Source organism: Saccopteryx leptura, chromosome 3 (genome assembly GCF_036850995.1).
Source record: "Saccopteryx leptura isolate mSacLep1 chromosome 3, mSacLep1_pri_phased_curated, whole genome shotgun sequence".
NCBI classification, from domain to species: Eukaryota; Metazoa; Chordata; class Mammalia; order Chiroptera; family Emballonuridae; genus Saccopteryx; species Saccopteryx leptura.
Genome location: NC_089505.1, coordinates 296,566,849 through 296,577,033, shown reverse-complemented (window position 1 = coordinate 296,577,033; position 10,185 = coordinate 296,566,849). Strand labels below are relative to the sequence as shown.

Here is a 10,185-nt window from a genome sequence, read left to right as displayed (position 1 = left end):
TGGAGCTCAGAACTGTGACATAAATCCACAGCCTCTGAATCTACTCCTTTTTTCCTACTGTGTCAGGAAACACATTTGTTTCCATTATCTGGGCGGCAGAAGATGATTTCAGACCTAATTGCACCAAGATTTAAATTACCTTCTCCATTGTCTTTAGAATGCATACATCAAAATACTGTATTTCTCCTGAAAATTTCCCCTCACAATTTCAAGTGGTATCTTTTAATATTGAGCTTACTTTGTAAACTTAAAAGATAAAATTTCCAAGCCTTAGTCCTACCTCCCTTTTGATCATATATCATAAAGCACTAATCAACGATAATCATTTCTTTTCTTTCCAGTTCACAATTATTCTGAATGAAGAAAAATGATGATATTAATTACAGCCCACACCTCACTTCAAGCAAGGGTAGACATTTCAGTTACATTAACCGATAATCAGTTCATCAAATCTGCAAGGAAGGGAGGAGAAGATACTATTGTAATACAGAGAGTTCTCTGGCAATGTGATTTGTGCCAATAACTGAAGGTGGCCAAGCAAGGATGTTTTCTATCAGGTGACAAAATACCTCTGTCATGTATTCCTTAGATGTGGGAAAGGCAATTCCTTCAGAGTTGATTAGGCATTCATTCCAAAGGCTGATTCCTTTTGAAATGAGTTTTTATTTCACAAGTTACAGTATATTTATTAGGTGATCCTGAGGCATAAATCTCTGCTAGGAGTGCTATAATTGTTGACCTATATTTGACTTCACATGGACTCCTTGGTCTTACTGCTGCCCATTGGCCATTTCAGAAGACTCACATGATGAGCATTCCTCTAAATGAAGGTGCTGGGAGCCATGGAAGCCTACTCCCTTTGGCATCTGGTTGTGAATGCCTCCTCCCAGCAAGTTTTCCACCATGGTGGAGACTTTCCTGGGAACTTGGGAACTGGAACATAGTGAAAACTTTGAGGAGTACTTGGGACAACTGGGTGAGAAGACCACTGCAAGGTTTGAGAACTGGGCACGCATTTTGTGATGGGCCTGGGTTTGTTCCTAGAGTTCTCTTTCTTTTGTGAGCCTGGGGCACATGCACATGAAATTAACAAAGTTTATGTAGCTACATTTGCTTTTTTTTGTTATGGACAGTAATTGTCTCTTTTGGGAATACAATACTAGGCTTAGATATACCTCCTTCTAGTCACCATCCATATATTTAAGGCTATTTACCTTTTATGAAACTATTTGCAAAAATATTTTGAAAAATGATCCCTTGATAGAGTTTCTCTTCAGCTTCATCATTTTATCAATAGCTTTTCCCAGCTTTAAATTTACAGACACTAATAACTATCGATAGATAAATCTATCAACTAAATTTGTTTCAAGGCTGACTTTAAGTTATAACTTCAAAAGAGCAATAAAAAATAATAACCAAGTTTCTAGTTGGTTAATTTTTGGAGTTCTGATACCTGTGGAAGCTATTTTTATAACATTATTTTGAAGAATTTCAAAGTTTTTATTGGAGAAGTGGAATGATTTTCTCCTAATTCAAGCGTCTCACCATTGGCTATTATGCATAAGTATAGACCCTATCCACCCTTGAACTCTAACCCAAGTTGCATAAACATCAATTATAGTGGCTCAGGGTCCATAGCAACTAAACTTTCTTTACTAATCGTAGAACAGTAATTATTCACTACCTAATTAAGTAATGTTTAATACTTAATTAAGAGAAACCTCCCTTGCGATAATAAACTGTGTATAAAGTCAAGAATTTTTTAACCTTACTTTTTTCTTAAACATGGCTGAAATGATCAATGCATCATAAGAAGTCAATGTGCTCATAATAGAATACTTGTTTCTTTTTCATAATCAGTATTAACTTCTCAGGGACTAATAAGAAACATGTTTGCCCTGGCTGGTTGGCTCAGTGGTAGAGCGTCAGCCTGGCGTGCGGGAGTCCAGGGTTCGATTTCTGGCCAGGGCACACAGGAGAAGTGCCCATCTGCTTCTCCACCATCCCCTCTCCTTCCTCTCTGTCTGTCTCTTCCCCTCCCACAGCCAAGGCTCCATTGGAGCAATGTTTGCCTGGGCGCTGAGGATGGTTCCATGGCCTCTGCCTCAGGCGCTAGAATGGCTCTGATTGTGGCAGAGTGACACCCCAAGATGGGCAGAGCATCGCCCCCTGGTGGGCATGCCGGGTGGATCCCAGTCGGGCACATGCGGGAGTCTGTCTGGATGCCTCCCGTTTCCAACTTCGAAAAAATACAAAAAGAAAAAAAGAAAAAAAAAGAAACATGTTCCCTATTGCTTCATGGAGTCAGAGACTCACCTGTTGGAGTTTCAATTTGGTGACACCTAAGAAACTTGGGGCTTCTGGCAAGAGAAGCATTTGTGTTGAGTGGGAACTGGGCTTAGGTAGAGGCAAGAGGGCATAAGAGCTGAGCACCTACTATGTGCCACTTATCTTTGAAGGCCCACCCCTTCATCTCTCACACAGCTGTGAGGTAAGGCCTATCGCTGTACACATTTGACTATTGAGATAACATGCCCAAGCTGGCAAAGCTGGAGCCTGGGCTTTAACCACACCACCCTTCCCTCCTCTGGGACTGATGTCTAACACTGCCTCGCTGCAGTCAGACCGGTCCTGCCATTCCATAATCTGAATGTGAAATGAGTTTGATATCAATACTGAGAGAGGTGTCATTTCTACCGCCACCTCCTCCTGAGGTCGGGTTTGAAGATGGACAGTCCCAAACTGAACCACAGGGCCAGGCTCTCAGCCAAATAATTCAGTGTGCCACCTCCTCTCTCCTCGGCCAGAAGGGATTGAACTGGCAAATGAGACAGGAGCTTGGACTTTATAAGTCATGTTCTTTTAAAGCAGTTAAGGCACTTTGAAAATTGTATTTTATGATTTTTTTTTTTTTTTGTATTTTTCTGAAGCTGGAAATGGGGAGAGACAGTCAGACAGACTCCCGCATGCGCCTGACCGGGATCCACCTGACACGCCCACCAGGGGCGATGCTCTCCCTACCAGGGGGCGATGATCTGCCCCTCCGGGGCATCGCTCTGCCGCGACCAGAGCCACTCTAGCACCTGGGGCAGAGGCCAAGGAGCCATCCCCAGCGCCCAGGCCATCTTTGCTCCAATGGAGTCTTGGCTGCGGGAGGAGAAGAGAGAGACAGAGAGGAAGGAGGGGGGAGGGTGGAGAAGCAAATAGGCGCTTCTCCTATGTGCCCTGGCCAGGAATCGAACCCGGGTCCCCCGCACACCAAGCCGACGCTCTACCGCTAAGCCAACCGGCCAGGGCCATATTTTATGATTTTTAAGAAACAAAAAAATGTGCTAAAATCTTTGGTCAAATAGAAAACCTGTGTGTTGGGAAAACAGCTGTTTTAGGCTTGGTCACTTGAACTTTGCCTGATTACAGTATGTGAGCACATGGCAGCACCACGTGAGTATGGTCTATGTAAGACTACGGGTGCTTGCCCCAGGGTGGATGGTGGATTGCGGATTGCCTGCCCACCACTGTGAGGGGCCATTTTTGCTGTTTGTTTGCCTGAGAAGTGGTTTCCCCTTCCTGTTTGCTTGTCTGCCATTACGAGATTCTATTAAACAGGAATGGCCCAATGCTTTCTGGCTCCACAGTTCCTCTATTGTCTTCCTGAATCCAATGTGGACCTGTTGGCCTTGGCCACTGGAATTACATTTGGTGTTGTGGGCAGAGTTCATATCAGGTTGGTATGGAGCTGCCAACACTCTTGAAGGGTGAGATAGAGCAGTGGTCGCTGATCTTTAGTATATGCTTTCCCATGGCTGTCCTTTCGGGGGCTGTGGGCTGTGTGTTATTTACAGCCCTCTGAGAAGAAACTGAGATCTCTGTGCAAAAGGCTGCCCAACAACAAAAGCTACAGTATGAGCTGCAGACTGAGTGCCAACAATGACACGAGCTGGAAAGGTCACTGGAGAAAGAGTTGCAGATTTTCAAGTTAGGTTACAGGCTAAGAACCAGTAACAGTATAAACTAGAATGAGCACTGGAGAATGAGTGGAACCGCTCTTAAGAGCTGCCACGTGAGATGCTGGCTGAGCACCAGAGGCTCCTGGAACTGGAACAATCTCTGGAGAAGGTATTACAGGCTTGCAGGTTGGAATTCGTCCTGGAAGCTGAACATTGGCAATGACAGTTGTTAGAAAAACAACTGCAGGTTCAAGAGCTCAAGCTTCAGCTCCAGGCTGAGAGCCAGCAGCTTCAGGAGCTCAAGCAGGCACTGAAGACAGAGCTGCATCCATGCCAGCAGAGTGGCTCTGAGTCAGCAGCTGTAGTCATTTCTGACTCTTCTGAGGCGGAGGTTTGGGCTGAAACTGCCACCTTCAGACTCAGAACCCAGCCAGTGGTCACCCAGAAGGTAAAAACCCAGCAGACACAAGTGCCTCAGGGGCAGGCACAAGCCCTTCTTCAGCTAGTGGAGCACTCTGTGGTCAAGCCTTACACCCAGTCAGAGTTGGTGGAGTTGTGGCACAATTCAAGTAAAAAACCCACTGAGCTCCAGGCAGCCTGGTTGCTGTGGTTGTGAGACATGGGGGGTGTGTGGATGGCATCATGCTCTCTAGAACAGGAATGGAAATATTGGCTGCCATTACCACACACTCCTCCTTGAGGCAGTGTCTTCAGAACTGCTATGACAACCCAGGAAATCATACCCTATTAGAGTGAGTGATGGCTGCCATTTGTAGGGTCTGGCAGAATGCTGGAGACTTGCCAGGGGCAGTGAGTTGGTGGCAGACATATACAGAGCTGCCCCAGGTCCTTTGGGAATGAGGTATGAAGAATACTGCTTTCAATTTGAGGTCCCATGGGCCAGATGAGGAAGAATTTATGACAGGGATGAGGGACCTTATTCTCTGTAGTGCCCCATCAGCCCTTTTTGGGTCACTAGTGGCTATCCTGGGCCCCTATGTGGGACAGCCCATCAGTGCAGTTACACAGAAGGTGGCAGATTTTGAGGAGCTGGACAACACGGGATCATAAAGCTGTGCAGGCTGCTGCCCACATTGCCCCCTCACCTAATTATCAAGAGAAATAGGCTTGTAAAGGTCACCCAAACACAGGTGTGGGTAGATTTAATTGTGACCAGGGCAGATAGGGAGAAATTGGATGGCAGGTCTAATAAAATCCTGTTAGAGCTTTGATGGCAGCTTGAACTGGAACAGAGGTTCCAGCTGCTGAAAAAGGGGGAAGCAGGTAGCCCGGTAGTTGTGAAGAAAATGGCTGGTGTTCAGGTTGCATGGCTGCAGGATTACTTGTTGGTGACAGCTGAGAGACAGAAGGATCCCCAAGATTCGTTGTCCCAGTTTGAAGAGGGAGAAGGCCAAGGAACTCATATAACAAAGATGGGCAGGGGCCAGTGGCTCCATGTGGAATTGGCAATCTATTAGTCCCCTTCAATGTGCAGCAGGTATTGGCATTAGAAGGTAATGAGTGCTTTTCTTTTTATTTTATTTATTTATTTTTATTTTTTGCAGCTAAGAGAACTGTCAAGGCAGCACAGGCCTTGAATGTGTTTGACCCTGCCAGGTCCTGTGAGCTTGGACCTCTGAGGGGTTTAGATGGGGCTTGTGGCAACAGACAGAGCACTTATGGAAAGGTGTTGGGATCTGTTAATAGTGAGCTGTATGGCTAGTTGCCTGTAATGGACTTCCACCCTGGGTAATTTGCACAGACAGCTGGGCTGTCTATCGTGGACTGATCATTGAGCAGTATAATGGACTCTTGGACTGCGACCAGAGAAGGGCACTGGCTCCCTTGCTGGGTGGGCATGCAGCTTGGGGACAGTACTCTGAGAGACCCTGATGGGTGGGGCTTGGAAGCTGTTCCTATCCAGTTGCAGAGACACACCAAGACACTTTCTTCAATGGACATAGCCCTGGACTATACAGGCGCTCACACCTACTGTGTGGTAGGGGGCTAGAGGTGGGATTCCAGTTAACTTCCTAGGCAGAGTGCTCAGGGAGTCATTGTGAAGGGCACCTTTGTAACTAATGTAATTGTATAACTTGTGCTGTTGCTGTAGTCTGTTTATGTAATGTACTTCACTCTTCACACAGGGATGAACACAGAAGATAGCTGCTGTGTAGATTGTGAAGCGAGCCACCCTAAAGGGGTGGAATGTTGGGCAAACAGTGTGTTAGGCTTGCTCATTTGCACTTTGCTTGATTAGTGCATGAGCACATGGCAGCACCATGTGTGTATTGTCTATGTAAGGCTATGGGTGCTTGCCCTTAGGGAGGATTGTGGATTGCCTGCCCACCATTGTGAGGCGCCAGTTTGCTGTTTGCCTGAGAAGTGGTTTCCCCTGCCTGCTTGCTCATTGCCATTGTAAGACTCTATTAAATGGGAATGGCCCAAGGCTTTCTGGCTCCTCATTTTCTCTACCATTTACCTGGCCTTGACCACCGGCATTGCTCTGTGTTTCAGTCTCAGCTATGACACTTACCAGACACATCACCCGGAATGCGCCTCCCTGCCTCTGTGGGACAGCGTGCTCTCATCTCTAAAATGAGTGTCTCAGTGCCCCTCCACCAAGATCTGGTCACCTGAAAGGCACCACACATATGCTCATTTTAGATGAATAGAGGCTCAAAAAAGTGAAGCTAGCTTTGCAAATTGACAAGTATAATTACTGGACATGCTTTCTGATTGGGAGGGTCTGGTTCAATTTAGCTGTCACAGAGAGGTTAAAGAAAGTACCACACTTCATCCAAAACTTCAATGGGGGAAGCACGCCTTCTTTTTAAGTTAGAGGGCTTCCAAAAAGATTGTTGGCACTTCTTCCTAAATGACCTAAAAAGAGCTGCTCCTTTCTCTGTCTTATAAAAGTGGACCATGCAGTCTGGCCCCTAGCTATATTGGCAAAGCCAATTATCTGGATTAGTACCCATGAGGGTAAGGTGAACATCAAAACAGAGCGCTCCTTCAAGAACTTTGAGATCTCCTTCAAGCTGGGGGAAGAGTTTGATGAAACTACCATGGACAACCGGAAAGTGAAGGTAGGCACCAAACCGTCCTGGTGTTTCCTAGTCAAGGAAAGAACTAACAGGTGGTTGGGCAAGGTGTATTCATAGCTGCTTTGATTAATTACCAAGTCAGCTGGGGCAGCTCGTTTTGTTCATTAAAGTTGCACATCTCCTGTTGCAGTGACAATGAACTTGGGGACCAGATGAAATGCTCCAAGGGGCCGAGGAAGGCAATATCCCCGGTCAGCAGACCAGAGGACTGAAGCCTCGTCCCTAGCCTTACTCAGATATTTATTAGCCAGTACAAATAACTGAAGGAAGCAGACAGCAGAAGTTCTCAGGGGGGTGAAGTAAAGGACAAGGAACATGCTGAGTCCTAATCTCTGTTCTCAGAGCCTAAACATTTCTTGTTGCTGAATCTTATCCTGCTTTTTGCTGTTTCCAGCCTGCACTGTATCCAGCACAGGGTCAGAGGGGCCCCAGGACTCTCGTCCACTCAGGGCTTTCACCCTCAGGTGCCTCACTGTCTCTGATTGTTTACCCCAACTCTGAAAGTCTTCACACAGCATATTCCTACAACCTCCAAAGACGATCTTCTTTGCAGATTACTCTAGCACTGGACAGGGCCAAAAAATTTAACACTTTCACATTTTTTCTGATCTCTCTTTGCTGCTGTATAAAAAAGCATATTGAGGAAAACAGTTACCCGCATTTGCTGAGGACCGCTTGTCTGGCACAGGAGGGCATTAGGTGAGACTTCTCTAGTTGGATGGTATTAAATTATAACATGAACTCAGCTGAAGATTTTGGAGGAAAAATTTCAAAATAGAAATTAAAAAGTAGTTGTGTGTAGGTTAGAGCAGGGGTTGGGAACCTTTTTGGCTAAGAGAGCCATGAACACCACATATTTTAAAATGTAATTCCGTGAGAGCCATACAACAATACAACAACTTGTGTACATTACGCATTATCCAACAAAAATTTGGTGTTGTCCCAGAGGACAGCTGTGATTGGCTCCAGCCACCCGCAACCATGAACATGAGCGGTAGAAAGTGAATGGATTATAACAGATGAGAATGTTTTATATATATATACACACACACACACACACACATACTAGAAAGCCTGGCGGTCATACGAAATGACCGCTATTCTAGATATTACAAATTGTAATTAAAATGATTTGTGCAAAGGTGTATGCTAATTCAAACTGAATTACCCAGGGCAGGCAGCGAGAACGCCCCTTTGCTTACTGCCCCATGGGGTTTCCCCCTTCTACTTGTTTACTTGCTTAAAGTAGAGTGCAATGAAGGAAACCACTGGCGGTACATTTCTTAAGAGCCGCCGCTAGCTCAATAAGTAAAGGTGATTTAAATAATAAAATGTTAATTCACATGTCACAGATCTCTTTGTACACAACATTTCTTGTGTAGATCTTTCCATCATTTTTAAGCTCGCCTTGCAGAGGACCATCAATTATTTTTAATTTTATGTCCGTTCTTTCATGAACTCTTGAATAGGCAACATAAAGTTGACTGTGTCCAAATGCAGGCTCAGGTAAAAAAATGCCAACACGCTTAAGCGTTTGGCCCTGAGACTTATTGATGGTCATAGCAAACGCAAGTTTTACAGGAAATTGTCTATGTCTCAATTGAAACGGCAACCCTGTTTGAGATGGAGCCAAATCAATTCTTGGAATGACATGTATTTCACCTTTAGAGGAGCCAGTCAAAGACTTAGCTATTATGACATTATTTTTCAATTGGAGAACCTCTAGTCTTGTACCATTGCAAAGACCCCTTCTGGTGTTAAGATTTCTTAACAGCATAATAATTGCTCCAATCTTTAACCTCAATTTGTGAGGTGGCATGCCAGAAGGCAGGACTATTTGAATGCTGTGGCAACTTCACCCCATTGGCTAGTACAGTTACGCAAGCAACCAATAAGCTATCGGTGACAAACAGACATTTAAGCCGCATATAATAAAGATATATATATATATATATTTTTTTTTTGTATTTTTCTGAAGTTGGAAACGGGGAGGCAGTCAGACAGACTCCTGCATGTGCCCAACCGGGATCCACCCAGCATGCCCACCAGGGGGCGATGCTCTGCCCATCTGGGGCATCGCTCTGCCGCAATCAGAGCCATTTTAGCGCCTGAGGCAGAGGCCACAGAGCCATCCTCAGCGCCCGGGCAAACTTTGCTCCAATGGAGCCTTGGCTGTGAGAGGGGAAGAGAGAGACAGAGGAAGGAGAGGAGGAGGGGTGGAGAAGCAGATGGGCGCTTCTCCTGTGTGCCCTGGCCGGGAATCGAACCCGGGACTCCCTCACACCAGGCCGACGCTCTACCACTGGGCTAACCAGCCAGGGCCTGTTTTATATTTTTAACGTTACTATTTTTTTTTATTAAAGATTTGTCTGCGAGCCAGATGCAGCCATCAAAAGAGCCACATCTGGCTCGCGAGCCATAGGTTTCTGACCCCTGGGTTAGAGTGTAGTGAATGACTATTTCTAATTGATTCTTCTATGCATTTGTAGACCATCATAACATTAGATGGTGACTCCCTGGTCCATGTCCAAAAATGGCTGGGCGAAGAGACAACGATCAAAAGACAAATTGTGAATGGAAAAATGGTGGTGGTGAGTTTTCTCTAAATGGAGATTTTTGGTGCTCATAATTTGAAACAGGTCTATCAAGTTACTTATTTGCTCCATCTACATCCTGATTCAAGGGTCTGGGGATGAGGGGCACAGCAGCTTCACCTGTCTGCTCTCAACTCTAACACACTCCTCTTTACTTTCAGAAACATACCAGGAATAATACTGTCAGCACGTGAGTTTACAAAGAGATCCAAAGAAAGTACCTGCGTCAGTGAAAACGAGATCACCAAGAAAGAAAATGGGGGCTAGCAGCATATTTTAAAATTATTAAAATAAATTGACCGAACTCATCAAATTAAGTGCACTTTGGGAGCTGTGGGATATTGAGAATTAGGGACAATCTGGTAACTTGGTGGGGTGAGGAGCTGCCTGTGGTGTGATTGTAGGAGCAACAACGTCCTCCTTACCCTCTGCCCACTGACTTCCGCAGGCCTTGAGTTCTCTCCAGGGGACCCGTCCCACTTAGGCTAAGGCACCTGTCAAACGGTGCTTGGTGGAACTTTATGTGACCTCAAAGGG

General features: G+C 45.4%; 1 protein-coding gene across 1 annotated transcript; it reads left to right on the top strand.

Annotated features, from left to right (window-relative positions):
• The first annotated feature begins 903 nt into the window (after positions 1–903).
• Positions 904–9,866, top strand: LOC136397983 (fatty acid-binding protein 9-like). The gene is made up of 5 exons (XM_066372434.1): positions 904–976; positions 3,555–3,569; positions 6,867–7,036; positions 9,544–9,645; positions 9,810–9,866. Exons 1-5 carry the CDS (start codon positions 904–906, stop codon positions 9,840–9,842), a joined length of 393 nt encoding a protein of 130 aa, XP_066228531.1. The 3' UTR covers positions 9,843–9,866.
• The last annotated feature ends 319 nt before the right edge of the window (positions 9,867–10,185 follow it).

Coding starts and splice junctions, on each gene's coding strand:
- LOC136397983 (XM_066372434.1), top strand. CDS start 904: ATGGTGGAGACTTTCCTGGGAACTTGGGAACTGGAACATAGTGAAAAC. Junction 7,037..9,543: donor TGGACAACCGGAAAGTGAAG/GTAGGCACCAAA, acceptor ATGCATTTGTAG/ACCATCATAACATTAGATGG. Junction 9,646..9,809: donor TGAATGGAAAAATGGTGGTG/GTGAGTTTTCTC, acceptor CTTTACTTTCAG/AAACATACCAGGAATAATAC.